General features: G+C 46.3%; 1 protein-coding gene across 1 annotated transcript in view; it reads right to left on the bottom strand.

Annotated features, from left to right (window-relative positions):
* Positions 1-1,240: 1,240 nt before the first annotated feature.
* Positions 1,241-16,120, bottom strand: part of EIF3E (eukaryotic translation initiation factor 3 subunit E) — a 41,290-nt gene continuing 26,410 nt past the window's right edge. Inside the window, exons 8-13 of the mRNA XM_075270144.1 lie at positions 13,914-14,040; positions 13,503-13,604; positions 10,088-10,197; positions 2,421-2,523; positions 1,562-1,696; positions 1,241-1,380 (exon numbers count right to left, since the gene is read on the bottom strand). Coding sequence (XP_075126245.1) covers positions 1,342-1,380; positions 1,562-1,696; positions 2,421-2,523; positions 10,088-10,197; positions 13,503-13,604; positions 13,914-14,040 — 616 coding nt within the window. The 3' untranslated portion in view covers positions 1,241-1,341. The remainder of the gene's footprint in view (positions 1,381-1,561; positions 1,697-2,420; positions 2,524-10,087; positions 10,198-13,502; positions 13,605-13,913; positions 14,041-16,120) is intronic.

Genomic DNA, 16,120 nt, shown 5'->3' with positions numbered 1-16,120 from the left:
AGATGAGTCTGATGTGGTTACTGATGGAGTACGCCGTATACCTGGAGAGGTTTCTAATGAGAGGCGGTCAGACGGCAGCTAATTCACTTGTGACAGTAAGTACTGGAATACCTAATACATCCTATATATAATAGTAAGGAATGACACCGAAAACTAACTGCTGTCTGAAGGGCATGCAAATAAGATGAAGTACGATGCAAAGATCACAGAACAGAACAATGGGCCGCCTATGTCATGCATTAAAGTGTTGAATCTTTCAAAGCATGAGATGCTCCTCGCTAAGGCTAAAAGAGGGGGGTTACTAAAACAGCGCCATTCCTGGTTACAGGTTGTTTCTGGTACTGCAGCCAACTACAATGCAAAACACGCACCTCAGACAGGTGTTGGAAGATCACATTAGGATTGTTAAAGTAGGACATGTGACAGAGCCTGAATGTAGTATATGGAGGCCATATGCGGCAACATTGTGAGTGAGGTAACCCCCCCCCCCCCCATTGCCAGGATCAGTGAGGGCTCAGCAGTCAGACACCCAACAATTAGCAAATTATCCTCTATACAATGGATGCCTGGTAATAGCTTATTCCCTTCTACCCACTGTGAATACATGGAGGGGCTGATGGCTCAGTGTAGAGGGAAGAGTTGTTGCTCAACAGCCATCTTGGGTGAGCAGACAAGCATAAGAGTGAGAGTCCGGCCTGGTAATATGGACAGACATGGTAGGAGGAGGTCCTTATAGACCAAGCTGAAGACCTCTCCACCCCCTGTGTAATCTAGTAGAAGGGACAGATTTATTTATAACACTGCCATTTCTATTGGTATATTAGAACCTCCTGCTCCATCCCCAGGTCTCTCGTCCGTGGAGGGTTACGACTTCTCTATCATTCGGATGCTTTTCCTCAGAAGGCAGAACCTCTAGAATAAGTCATAAGTAAGCGCAAGAAAAATTCTGTTTTCCAGCCTTGTAGAGAAATTGCTCAAGATGTGCAATAAATGGGGCAACACGGTGGCTCAGTGGTTAGCACTGCAGCCTTGCAGCGCTGGAGTCCTGGGTTTGAATCCCGCCAGGAACAACATCTGCAAGGAGTGTGGATTTCCTCCCATTCTACAAAGACATACTGATAGGGAAAAAAAAATGTCCATTGTAATCCCTATATGGGGCTCACAATCTACATTTATAAAAAAAAAAAAAAAAAAAAAAAAAAAAAAAAAAAAGAGTGCAATAAATAAACTCAGACACGGCTAAAAGGAATAGTCGCCAATTTTATTGTAAACCTAATATAGCCTTACACAGGGGTGGGAATGTGCAAGTTGCTGTATACTGTAAATTGCAGATATAAGATATTAATAAAACCCGGAGTCCTGAGCCGCCCAATTTGGTGCCTAGAAAAAAAAAAAAAAATTATGTAAATGGGATGAAAATTACTGTGCCGACTAATGGCTATCACTTGCACTATACAGTTTGGCAAGACCAAGAGGCTGTGCCCATTTACACACAAGCATGATCATTGGGGGCCACAAAGCAGAGATCTCCATCCCCTGGATATCTGTGTGAGTGTCTCACCTCAGTCCTGGTGTTCTGGTTCATCTTCTTCTCTATATTCATGGCCAGCATCTGACTGCGGAAGGCCAGGCTCTTTGTCTTTTCGATGACTTGCTGATAGGGTGAGACGGCGTTGTTTCCCATGACAACATGACCCTAAAATAAGACGTAGTGCACATTATGCAGTGACGGTCAGTATTTATGGGCAGTTTATTAGAACAGGCTGTTCGAGCTAATTGTAAGTCACATGACGGTCCAGATAATGGCAGGTGAAGACGGACAGCTCCGGACTTGTAGTTATGTAAGGTGGGAGACATGACACCACATGACTAATATAGAAAACCTGAACGTCCACCTGACATTAGAATGAGGGATTGTGTGACGGAAAAGGAACAGCTCATAGTTAGAAGGATTTTATGTCCGTTCTTGCCCTTCTCTTACGTCTAGTGGGGAGTTTGATGGCAGGGTAGACCAGGAGCATGGCGCAACATCCAAAGGGCTCAACTAAAAGGGTTTCTCCATCTATAAAGGTCTTAAGGACACCAGTGACACCCCTGAATGATCAAAGAGGATCAAACTACTCAGGGACATTACAGATTTACAACCCAAATAAAGGTTACACATCACGCAGTTGCATAAAGCAGAGGCGTAAAGTCTGTACGGGGCACTTGTGCGGTGTGCTGGGCTCTCTGCAGTAGGCGCTACCCAAATCCTCGACTTCGCTCTCGAGTATCGGCTCTGGTCCTCCTCCTGGATGGATGCTGGAGCTGTCACTCAATACATTGGATGATTTATGGCAGAGACATGTCATAGCTAGGGAACGCCCAGGGGACACCTGGCAACATAATGCAAGACATCCTTTATACACGTAACATCTTACCAGTTTGGAGTCTATCTTGGCGTCTAGCCTGGCATTGCGAATCAAGTTGACAATCCACCTCTCCGCTTCTTCAGGGCTCATATTCAGCTTATCGGCCAACATGCTGCAAGTGAAAAATAAAGACCGGAGTTACTACAGCCTTTAGGTGGTGCCATTTAGTACACCCTTTATGATTTTACCACTAAGCATAGGAGGCGCCACCGGCATCTCTGCCAGCAGATTATCTCTACGTACAAAAAGAGCGGCCATGTTTTCATCCTATCCAATGCCCAACTTATCACCCATGACATGGCATCAGGAGACCGCTCTACACAGATGGTCAGATCTACTGTGCAGGATCAGCTTTAGAAGGGAATGCAATGCTCAGTCAATGCTGCGACCCCGGAGGTTTTCCGGTGCGAGTTCTAGTAAATTTGTTGGGGCGAAGTAAGATTTCCATTTGGGAGTGCGTCCGAATTATTAAGAGGTCAGAACCATGTCTAGGTGGAATAACACAGGAACAGAGCAGAGACATAACTAGGGTTGAGCGATCGGGATTGGGAAAGATCAGATCCCAATCGGTGATCGAGCAAATTTCACGATCAGCTGGAAAAAGATCAAAAATCGGATTTTAAAATCGATCCTGAAATCTCAAGATCGGCTCAACCCCACACATAACTCGATATAAGAAGATCACGCATCTTCCTGTTTGCCATTGCTTGTTGTATAACCCATCACGCACCAGAAGGGGTTAACCCCGGCCGTACCATTACCAGCCCTTCTTATAACATTGAGAGTTCCTGATTCTGAAAACTCAGTCCAGACTTGCGAGGCAGAGAGATAATAGGTCTGGAGAAGTGTTTCTTATTAAGTCAATTAGTAAGATAGTAGCGCCCAGCGGGACGGCGGCTTTGATGTGCTTTGTCACGACACTTGTTCCCCAAACATCACAGGCCGCCCCCGTCCATAAACCAACATCCCACGCAGGGGGGGGTCACGTTTCTGTTTCTATATTCTTACTGCCGTGTCACCAGACATTAAAGCCTAAAAATACACTCAGGTTAGACAAACAAGCGTTTCCTGACAGCTAATGCCATTGGCTAATTTCAGGCCTTGCGCAATGTTTGATGAACGGTGGACATCAATATGCAAATGAGCAAGCGCCCCGTCATCGCCGTCCTCGCCTTGTCACCGCTTCCTGCTCTGTACATGGAACCTCTCAGCTGTCTAAAAAAACAAACAGTGAGTAAGTCTCACAGGGCCGGGGCAGACGGGCCCGCTCTCACGCTAGACATGCGAGGACATAAACTATAAAGTGGCCACACAACGCTGACTCACTCAATGGCTGCAAGCTCGGATCACATTTCCGAAATAGAATTTTTCTTTTTTTTTTTTGCCTCTTGCATGAAAAGGATACCATGACAGGGAGACGGAAAACACAGGAATGGCTGTGCACGGAGAGCTGGGAGATATATAGGTATAGAAAGGATTGTCTAAGGAGGGGGAGAAGTTAAAAATAATGCCTTAAAGGGAACGTCTACTTTTGGACTCAGATGAGAGATTTTCAATGGATTGTAATGTGAGAAAATGACGGGAGATGTTTTACATGGACTACAGTGAAGGGTTTTGGACACTCATGTAACCTTGGGGAAGGGTCGGGGATGAATTGGAGGGGGAGGGAGGGAGGGTGCTTTATAGGTAGATCTTTAAATAGAACTATATCTATCTACATACAATATAGAATGCAAAACAAATAAGTGCATATATAAAAACAGATGTATTTATACACACACACACAGATATATATATATATATATATATATATATATATATATATATATGAAAATAAAATTGTTTAGAATTTTACAAGATCTCTCTCTCTCTCATATATATATATATATATATATATATATATATATTTATATATTTATATATATATATATTTATTAGAGGGAGGACCCGGCTTCGCCTGGGCATATTACATTTTATGTTTGTGTACTGGCCCCATAAGAATTGTCCAGTTTTGCACTGGTGTATTTTGTATGTGGTTTGTGTGTATGTCCATAAGCGTCATGTGATTGTGTGTATCTCATTTTGGATATCAGTGAAAAACCTGTGATCAGTTGTTATGGATACCTGGAGTAAAGCTGTATCTAATCCTTCCCCGTGTAGTACTGTGTTTAGACTCAAGTATCTAATCCTTGTTGGTGTGGTACTGTTTGCAGATGCACATATCTAATCCTCCAACGTGTGGTACTGTGTGCAGATGTGCATATCTAATCTTACGGCATGTGGTACTATGTGCAGATGTGCGTATCTAATCTTCTGGCGTTGTGGTACCGTGTGCAGACAGGTGTATCTAATCCTCTGGCGTGAGGTACTTTGTGCAGATGCGCGTATCTAATCCTCCCCAGTGTGGTACTGTGTGCTGAGACGCGTATCTAATTATCTGGCATGTGGTACTGTGTGCAGAGGCATGTATCTAATCCTCCAAAGTGTGGTACTGTGTGTAGACACGCGTATCTAATCCTACAGCATGTGGTACTGTATGCAGACGCATGTATCTAATCCTATAGCGTGTACAACTGTGTGAAGACGTGCGTATCTCATCGTCTGGCATGTGAAACTGTAAGCAGACGCGTGTATCTAATCCTACGGCATGTAGTACTGTGTGCAGACGTGCTTATCTAATCCTCTGGTGTGTGGAACTGTGTGCAGATGTGCGTATCTAATCCTCCCTTGTGTGGTATTGTGTGAAAAGGCGCGTATCTAACCCTACGGCGTGTGTAACTGTGTGTAGACGCGTGTATCTAATCCTACGGCATGTGGTACTGTGTGCAGATGCGCGTATCTAATCCTCTGGCGTGTGGTACTGAGTGCTGAGACGCGTATCTAATTCTCTGGCTTGTGGTACTGTGTGCAGAGGCATATATCTAATCCTCCAAAGTGTGGTACTGTGTGCAGACACACGTATCTAATCCTCCCCTGTGTGGTATTGTGTGAAGAGGCACATATCTAATCCTGAGGCATGTGGTACTTTGTGCAGACGCGTGTATCTAATCCTCCCCGTGTTGTACTGTGTGCTTAGACACGTATCTAATTATCTGGCTTGTGGTACTGTGTGCAGATACACGTATCTAATCCTCACCTGTGTGGTATTGTGTTAAGAGGCACGTATCTAATCCTGCGGCATGTGGAACTGTGTGTAGACGCGCGTATCTAATCCTACGGCATGTGTTACTGTGTGCAGACGCGTATATCTAATCCTCTGGCGTGGGGTACTGTGTGCAGACGCACGTATCTAATCCTCCCTGTGTGGTACTGTGTGCTGAGACGCGTATCTAATTCTCCAAAGTGTGGTACTGTATTCAGGCACACGTATCTAATCCTCCCGTGTGGTATTGTGTGAAGAGGCGTGTATCTAATCCTATTGCGTGTGGAACTGTGTGTAGACGCGCGTATCTAATCCTACGGCATGTGGTACTGTGTGCAAATGCGCGTATCTAATCCTCTGGTGTGTGGTACTGTGTGCAGATGTGTGTATCTAATCCTCTGGCATGTGGTACTGTGTGCAGATGTGCATATCTAATCCTCTCCTGTGTGGTACTGTGTGCAGATGCGCTTATCTAATCCTTTGGCATGTGGTACTATGTGCAGATGAGCGTATCTAATCCTCCCCGTGTGGTATTGTGTGAAGAGGCACGTATCTAATCCTACGGCGTGGGGAACTGTGTGTAGACACACATATCTAATCCTGCGGCATGTGGTACTGTGTGCAGATGTGCATATCTTATGCTCTGGTGTGTGGAACTGTGTGTAGACACGTGTATCTAATCCTATGGCGTGTACAACTGTCTGCAGACGCGCGTATCTAATCCTCTGGAGTGTTGAACTGTGTGTAGACGCGCGTATCTAATCCGACGACATGTGGTACTGTGTGCAGACGTGCAAATCTTATGCTCTGGTGCGTGGAACTGTGTGCAGATGCGTGTATCCAATCCTTTGTCATGTGGTACTGTGTGCAGACGCATGTATCCAATCCCCCGGGGTGTGGTACTTTGTGCAGACGCGTGTATCTAATCCTTCGGCATGTGGAACTGTGTGCAGACGCACGTATCAAATCCTTCAGTGTGTGGAACTGTGTGCAGAAGCGCGTATGTAATCCTCTGGTTTGTGGGACTGTGTGCAGACGCATGTATCCAATCCCCCGGGGTGTGGTACTTTGTGCAGACGCGTGTATCTAATCCTTCGGCATGTGGAACTGTGTGCAGACGCACGTATCAAATCCTTCAGTGTGTGGAACGGTGTGCAGAAGCGCGTATGTAATCCTCTGGTTTGTGGGACTGTGTGCAGACGCATGTATCCAATCCCCCGGGGTGTGGTACTTTGTGCAGACGCGTGTATCTAATCCTTCGGCATGTGGAACTGTGTGCAGACGCACGTATCAAATCCTTCAGTGTGTGGAACTGTGTGCAGAAGCGCGTATTTAATCCTCTGGTTTGTGGGACTGTGTGCAGACGCGTGTATCTAATCTTCTGGAGTGTGATACTGTTTGCTGATCTGTGTATCTAATCCTCTGATGCGTGTATCTCAGTTTGGATATCAGTGTTGTATTGTGCATGTGGAGTGACCGTGTGCATTGCAGTTGGAATATGAGTGAAAGACTTGCAGGTTTGTATTGGCTAAGGGGGGGGGGGGCATTGTGTTTGGAATGCTGTATCTCAGCAACGGTACGTCCGAGTGAGTTGGAGTCTCGTCTTAAACCTTCCCGGATACCTGAAGTATCTCTGTACCAAATTTGGTGAAGATTAGAGATGAGCGAACACTGTTCGGATCAGCCGATCCGAACAGCACGCACGCATTGAAATGAATGGACGTAGCCGGCACGCGAGGGGTTAAGCGGCCGGCCGGCGTCAAAGCGGAAGTACCAGGTGCTTCCATTCATTTCAATGCGTGCGTGCTGTTCGGATCGGCTGATCCGAACAGTGTTCGCTCATCTCTAGTGAAGATCGGTCCAGTCGTTTGGTTCGCATTAGAGCACAGACAGACAGACAGACAGAAATTCATTTTTATAATATAGGGAGATATATAGCCAGCTCAGTCCTGTGGAGCCCCCTGGACCCAGTACAGGTGGTGGGTGACAATTACTGTATTATCCATGTAGCTGTATCACACTGAATCTCTCCATGGTGGGACTATGAAAGGATTATGTTATACATAGATTTTTTTTAAAATTTATAAACAATTTTTGTGACAACTTCACCTCTCTAGAGAACACGTTTTCAAGCAGATTTGAGTGGTGGTCTCAAAAAGATTTCACTGTCCATAGTGTTTTATAGCTATATAGCAGATCTTCTCTCATATGTATATACGAGTACACCTCGAAGGTTATGAACCCTCCTCAAGTTTGTGTGAGCTTTTATTTCTTTCTCTTCCAGCGACACCTTCAAAATGAGAAGGATCACAGTGGAGACGCAGGTCATACCGCCACGAGACCCCTCCAGTCCCTACATCAATAGAGGAGGGGGCAGCCTGCGGTGACACTAAAAGAGATTAGTGACCCCAATGGTTTATGGCGTTTCCATCACAAGGATACTATAATGGGCTGCGACTGAAGAGTTCTCACAAGTCCTTGTAATGAAGCCTCGCACCTTCTGAGGGGTTGTAGAAAAGGGATTCAAATAAGCAAAGTGAACAAAATTCAGAGAAACACTTGAAAAAAGTAGGCCTAAAAATCTTCTCTTGGCCTGTGTGCCCGCCTCCAAACCTTCCCAAGAGATTATGGCAGGAGAAAGACGGACGCACCCCCCGGTCAGGCCATACACGTGCACTAACATCTACAGGGATGACTTTCCAAACCATCTGTGGGTAAGGGGGTCGCACCCACATACACCAGGGATATGGGGAGGGTGGCACAAAATTGAAAGTGCTATACTATTTCCATATCTCCTACTCACCTCTATAGGAGTTAAAGGGATTGTCCAGGACTATGATATGGATTGTTGCGGGCATGCTTTACTGGTTCTAAACGCCATTAACTTTAATAGGACTGAGCCTTGTCATGGCCTTGTAACTAATGGGCGTGACATTATTGGTCTGAAAAGGGGAACTGGAGCTCAATACCATAGTCATGGACAGCCCTTTAAGGAAATGTGGTAGAATGGTGGCCATGTTCAGCCCTTTCCACATCACTTGGCTATGGGGCCGATACCATCTCATGGAAGGCCAAAACAGGAATAGCCCTTTTACTTTGCCTGATCTCAATCTGCCTCTCAGACATCTCTGCTTTTTTTTTCCCCAACCTGTTCACGTTCCCATGAAGACCAGATGTTGCACCAGTTGTAAAAGGGTTTTTTAACGTTCCGTTCACACTAAGCAAATAAACCTCAGAGGGGGCGAATTCAAGCCAGGAAAACCACAAGGAGATCCTGTGGTCAGTGCACAAGACAATGGAGTCAGATTCATTTAAAGAGGTGCCATCTGCAGAGGCCTAAAATAAACATCCATACTCGCCTCTCCACTTGGCTGGGGATCCAGGGGAAAGTGACAGGTCCTAATCTGTGACTGAGTAGTGACCACATGGGCAACGAAAATCAGGGATCCGAATGGAGAAGCATGTATGCATTTATTTAATTAAGGGCCCCTTCACATGGCGCAAGCGCGCTGCTCATTTATACACGTGTCCAAGCGCGGCGCTTCAAAACAGAGCCCATTAATTTCAATGGGAAGCGCACGTATATGCCGATATACACGCGCTTCCCATTGAAATCAATGGGCTCTGTTTTGAAGCGCCGCGCTCAGACATGTGTCTAAATGAGCGGTGCGCTTACGCCGTGTGAAGGGACCCTTAAGCATCTGCAGATCAATAAAAATGTACTTGAAACGCCCCTTTAATACAGGGTACGGATCTGGTACCTTTCATGTAATGCAATATACTCCCTAAAACAGCATGTGACAAGCAGTTACCCCTTAGAGACATCACAGGGCGGTTCTGGGTAACAAATATACACACACTATCATGTGTAACAAAGGCTTTAAGGACTGACAATTCCTGGAAAGATGTGATGACGAGTGAAAGCCGAGCTACTATATCATTAGAGTAAGTGCGTGCAGGCCGACAACGCTCCTCACAAGATACAACAATATCCACAGATAACACCGCCATCACGTTATGTCATTAGGAAAATATGAGAACCAGACAAGGGATTTAATATACCAGCTCTGCCGCTTCTCCATACAGGCTATATATCACTGGAAACAACAAAAAGGCTGCAGCAAACCTCACTTATTAAAATGGAGTAATTAAAGGGTAGCTCTATAGCGAGGGACATGAAGCGGCCAGATGTATACTGGACACCACCGCAATGTACAGGACACATCTGGCTGCTACATGGACTTCTGCCTTATATTTACTGCCAATATTATATTAAATATGAAACCACCAAATGTTTCTTCCAGGAGAACTTTCCACTGCTGTGCAGCAGACCCTCGCCGCCTCCTCTGAGGACCCCCTCAATCTCAAAGCCTGGTTTAATGGACATAACCTTTAAAGGAATAGTGAAATTCTAGGATTACTGACCAAGACAGAACAACGGTACCCACGTGACAGGTGGGAGGGAGGACAATGCAAACATGGTGGAGAGACTGTCATCTGTATGCACCGTCAGCCATACGTTGTGTGAACTTACCTGATGCTTATACATTGGTGAATGCGGCAGAAGGTCTCAAAGATAAAGAGTCGGGCGTTTTCAATGAAATCTTCTAGACACGCTACAAGGAAGAAGTCATTCACCAGCACCTAGGAATAAGACAGTGAGGGTTAGCATGGACACAAGTAAGGGAAGACATGCGTGACAAAATTCAGGCACATGCACATATTACAGCCTCTGCGACTGTCTCCAGGTCCCTCTATAGTGCCTAGAGATGCCCTAGATATCATTGGAGGCTTTATCATCTACTAGAATGCCCAAGAGTATTTATCAACTGGAGGCAACATGTACTAACCATACAGCCTCCTGCGGGGACAACATGTACTAACTATACAGCCTCCTGCGGAGACAACACGTACTAATCATACAGCCTCCTGCGGGGACAACATGTACTACCATACAGCCTCCTGCAGGGACAACATGTACTAACCATACAGGCTCCTGCAGGAACAACATGTACTAACCATACAGCCTCCTGCGGGGACAACATGTACTAACCATACAGCCTCCTGCGGGGACAACATGTACTAACCATACAGCCTCCTGCGGGGACAACATGTACTAACCATACAGCCTCCTGCGGGGACAACATGTACTAACTATACAGGCTCCTGCGGGGACAACATGTACTAACTATACAGGCTCCTGCGGGGACAACATGTACTAACCATACAGCCTCATGCGGGGACAACATGTACTAACCATACAGCCTCCTGCGGGGACAACATGTACTAACCATACAGCCTCCTGCGGGGACAACATGTACTAACCATACAGCCTCCTGCGGGGACAACATGTACTAACCATACAGCCTCCTGCGGGGACAACATGTACTAACCATACAGCCTCCTGCGGGGACAACATGTACTAACCATACAGCCTCCTGCGGGGACAACATGTACTAACCATACAGCCTCCTGCGGGGACAACATGTACTAACCATACAGCCTCCTGCGGGGACAACATGTACTAACTAGAGATGAGCGAGTACTGTTCGGATCAGCCGATCCAAACAGCACGCTCCATAGAAATGAATGGATGCACCTGGCACTTCCGCTTTGACGGCGGCCGGCCGCTTAACCCCCCGCGTGCCGGCTACGTCCATTTATTTCTATACGAGCGTGCTGTTCGGATCGGCTGATCCGAACAGTACTCGCTCATCTCTAGTACTAACCATACAGCCTCCTGCAGGGACAACAAGTACTAACTATACAGCCTCCTGCGGGGACAACATGTACTAACCATACAGGCTCCTGCGGGGACAACATGTACTAACCATACAGCCTCCTGCGGGGACAACATGTACTAACAATACAGCCTCCTGCGGGGACAACATGTACTAACCATACAGCCTCCTGCGGAGACAACACGTACTAATCATACAGCCTCCTGCGGGGACAACATGTACTAACAATACAGCCTCCTGCGGGGACAACATGTACTAACCATACAGCCTCCTGCGGGGACAACATGTACTAACCATACAGTCTCCTGTGGGAACAACATGTACTACCATACAGCCTCCTGAGAGGACAACATGTACTAAACATACACCCGCTTGCACTGATTTTTATGTAACATGCTTGTAATATAAAAATATAAATATCCAAAAAATTATACAGGTTTTTAACACACACAACATAAAATAATTCAAGTTTCCTACATGTGCTCGCTCCTCTAGCCAAACCCTAAAGCGGAGTCACTCCTCCCCCCAAATCCCAATCTTAACATGAAGTGTGAACCTTATACACCGCACCAGAGCTCCGCAGGTTCTCCCGTTCTACCATTTGTACTCGCACTATCCACTGGATATCATGCTGCACACATCATAGTTTCAGGGCCATTTATTCTCAGTGGACGCTGCAAACTCGGAAGGTTCATCCATCATGATTTACCACGAGGGAAGACGAGGATGTTTTGTACATGCTAACATTATTTATGAACGTCCTAGTTCTTCCATGTTCCCCGCTAACCACTTTCAGATGTTCTGCGAGCGCCGCTGCTCTGGAAACTGTAGTATTTTAGCCTCTCAGCAACTCTCTATGGGGACTGCAGGCTGACAGGAGTTACAAGGGCTGAACACGGAGTACAAGTCTGAGAAGGGCACTGACAAGAAGACGCCCCAGGACTGAACTGCTCCCATACGGGGGTTTATTGGAAGGGTTATCCAAACAATGTTGGCGTTTGTGACTAACCCCTTGCAACGCTCCATGTATCTACCCGGATGACTCACGAATGGTCCACATCAGTAAGTTGGTTACAAGCTCTCCACTTCAATAACTTCTGGACGATTACTAGTAATAGAACCGTGTCATCTCTGCATCTGATTTATGATGTCCCTGTGCTGTGTATAACAAGGAGGACTATGATCTGCTTCCTTCTGAGAATGGTCACCATTATTAACATCTCTGTAGAGGAGGGGAACGCTATGTTGGTAACATCAAAGCTGTGGTATATAGCTAATAATGACACCTATGTCCCATATCCGCAGATGTTCGCTTGGCTTGTAAACTCATCTATGGTCGTAGGATTCCCTTACAGGATATTACTGCTACCGGATTCACTTGTACAGCCGGATACTACAGGACAACATACCGTACATTACTGTACGGCTCTCGGAAGTCTAATCAATGGCCATGTTGGAAAGCAATGGTCTGTATAGGCAGTCACAGACTACAATTAAAGGGGTGACCTGATGACTCCTCACTAGGATAGCTTACTAATATCTGTTCGGTGGTGGGGCGCGGCCAACACCCCCAACTATCAGTTGTTTGAACTGACCAGTGTTTGGAGGAGCATTAGTGGTTGTGCATCTCTTGCAAATGACCCTTCCTCCCTTCTCGGGTGTATGACGTCATGCTCAGTGGTCACATGTTCGAAATTGAAGCTCAGTGCCATTTCCATGAATAGGACTGAGCTGCAATATCAAACACAGGCAGCATTCAATGTACTTTCCTAAATGTGTTTAATAGGGCACAATATGGTAGCATGGACCATCTGTAGAAAGTGCAGAGTCTGTGGCCCAAGATGGCATATTGGGTGCCATCCAGCTTTCCGAAGAAGAGCTAATATTGACAGTGAAACCTCTTTCAGATGACCACCCAAATTTGCATTGAAAAGTGGTCTTCTAGAGGGGTGGTCTTCTCAAACAATACTGCTAGTGTGTATTATATATGGTGGAACGGAAACTCTGCACGAGGTCTGGATAAGGGGGTGGTCTTCAGGACGCCACATAACATTTAGCTGGTGGCATGTACTAAGCCAAGTGTAATATCTCACCTATGACATACACAGTGCGGTATATTTTATTACATTGTGAACATCAGGTGTAATATCTATGGCGGTGGATCCTCCATTACATTAACCACACAGTCATGGTGCGGCTGACACTTACCGATTCGCACTCTCGTAGTTTCTTCTGTGCGCTGTCAAAGTCAAAATGAACGTATAAACACTCCACGAATTCGGTGATGGGGTCCTTGTAGGTGTAAGATTCCTGTAGAGGTGACACATGGCAAATATAAGCAGCACTATCAGGTAAAGGTCACTTAGGAGCAGCTCTCACCCTGCAGGAAAGATGGCGCCACATACTGGACATTCAGATGAGTGTCCATAACCAGCGCTGTACCCCTCAGGTAATGGCTGACAAGAGTCAAAACTGGTTTATGTTGTTACACACGGCAACCAAAGCTCAGCTTTTATTTCTCCTCTTGAAATACAAAGGCTGCGCCGTGATTGGTTGTTTAGAACAACATGGCGGCTCCTTCTGTTAGATCACTTTTATCTCATACGATGGGCCTCTCACCTGCTGGATCACCTTCACCAGATCCTTCAGGACCTGCCTTCTCTTCCTCACATCCTTGTTAGTGATGACGGCTGTGGTCAGGTATCGGAGAATGTGCGGACACATGGTCTGAATGGCGTTCAGGTATCTGAGCGGAAAAACGAAAATGAAGTCAGCGAAATACAGAAAAACGGATTCATTCTCCTTAAAGGTGAATTCACATTTTGTTGACATTTGCAGCAAGGACACGGATATCTGAGGGCTCCATTCAGAATAACAGGACAGTCGTGGAAGTTTCCGTAACAAGTCTGCGGCCTGTGAATCCGCCCTGATCTTCTCTACGTCAAGAAAGTAAGGTGATGAGGTCTGATCTATATTCCTGATGCACTGAATATTTCTATAAACCATTGGTGGAGTGGGGAACACAATCCGAAATTATAACAGCAGCAATGGATCTAGTGAGGCCTTTTAGGGAGGGCTCCGACACCCAGAACCCCAGTGATCAGCTGATTGAAGGGTCCTGAGCGCTGCAGCCCTTTTATTCCCAGGTAGGGTGCTTACTGTGTAAGCGGCCACAAGAAAATGGCCGCTTACACCGGGCAGGCATGCGCAGTCGGCTCTGCCCGAGGTCGACTTGCACATGCGTAGAAGTTTCATGCCAAGGCCGGAAGAAGACGAGTGAAAAGGCCGTTCCAGAAGAAGATGGAGGCGTCACTGGAGAGTTCTCTCGCGGCATTGGAGACGCCCTCAGTGCTGTTTTAGCGCTGGGGACCGCCCCCAGTGCTGCGAGAGAACTCATTTGCATACCAAACAAAACCAGGATTTCTACCGAACGAAGGCGCGGAGAAGACATCTAAAGATAGGAGAAGAATAGCCTTTAAGACTATTCCTACGTCTTAGTCACAAAAAATTGCATTTTAATGATCGAATCTCTTTAACCTTCAAGCAATAAGCTGCAGTACCAAGTCCAACCACTATAAAGTGATGGTGCTGTTCCTGGGAATCCACAAGGAGGTGGATCCAATCCCATCCCCCCTTCTAACATCCAATGTTCCTGTTCAGGTCTGTATAGATTGGACAGTGCCAGCCGCTAAAGTACATGCCCCAATGACTGCAATAATAACAAATACATTTTCAGGAGGGTGCGACAGATATTGCCGACGTAAGGAAAGCGGACAGATTCTCTTTAAGCTCTGGCTACACTGATGTGAAGATGACAATTTCACGCACTGGAACACAAGTATAACATTTATCCTAAAAATAAAAGCCAAATGTGACCCCGATGTGTTTCGGTAGCACGTGGACATCTGTGGGAGGAGGTTTTCTTTTTCTCGCTCTGACAGACAGAAATCTGATGGCAAACAGATGTTGTGTGCAGCGGAGACTCCGCGCAGGGATCACACTTTGATGTGCTGCTGGTACAAGCACCGTGCAAATATTGCTCTGAGTCGGGGATGGCGCACTGCAAGTCTCAGGAATCCCTCCTACACAGTGTAAAGTATAAGGAGGAAGGGCCGATGCAGGCAATGAACTAAATTATGGGACAGCGCTATGGAAGCAAAAACCCGCTGGATGTTAATACAGATGAGGTCAGTGGGCACCGACACCATGGCAGTCCCTCAACTGAACGCAACAGACTCTGACCTGTATCGTAATGGTTATGGCTCACACTAGTCCCTACACAAAGCTATATGGGGCTGCTCCCGTTGCCCGTAGTATACACGTGGGGTTGGAGGCAATTAGCGCGATGCCCTGTATAATGGCCGCACTCTGCTGCTGCACTGACTTCAGTTTTGGGATCTGGCCACTATGCAGAGACTAGAGTATATAGTACACAAAGTATATAGTGCACATGGGAAGCAGCCCTATACAGATGATTGGGCAATCACTTGCAATACTGTGCAAGCGGCCATTTTCCCGTGACCTGTGCGCTTGCGCAGTCTGCTCTGCTAGGTTACAAGCCTGCGCCGGAACACATTGAAGATGACACAGCAGACGTATATTAGGGTGACTGTAAGAGGATTATATTTTGTGGGGGCACATGGAAAAATGATTGAGAATGGGTGGAGTTAGCGTAGAAGTGGGTGGAGCTAAATTTGCTACAGCACGCATGGCCCTCTAGAACCGTTACAATTTCTCATGTGCCCCATGGCAAAATGAATTGCCCACCCCTGCCCTAAACCATCCCTTTAACCGGTTAAGGACCGCTGGCCGTAAATTTACGGCCA

Source organism: Leptodactylus fuscus, chromosome 4 (genome assembly GCF_031893055.1).
Source record: "Leptodactylus fuscus isolate aLepFus1 chromosome 4, aLepFus1.hap2, whole genome shotgun sequence".
NCBI classification, from domain to species: domain Eukaryota; kingdom Metazoa; phylum Chordata; class Amphibia; order Anura; family Leptodactylidae; genus Leptodactylus; species Leptodactylus fuscus.
Note: the sequence above shows the minus strand (reverse complement) of the source record. Positions and strands in the feature narration are given on the sequence as shown.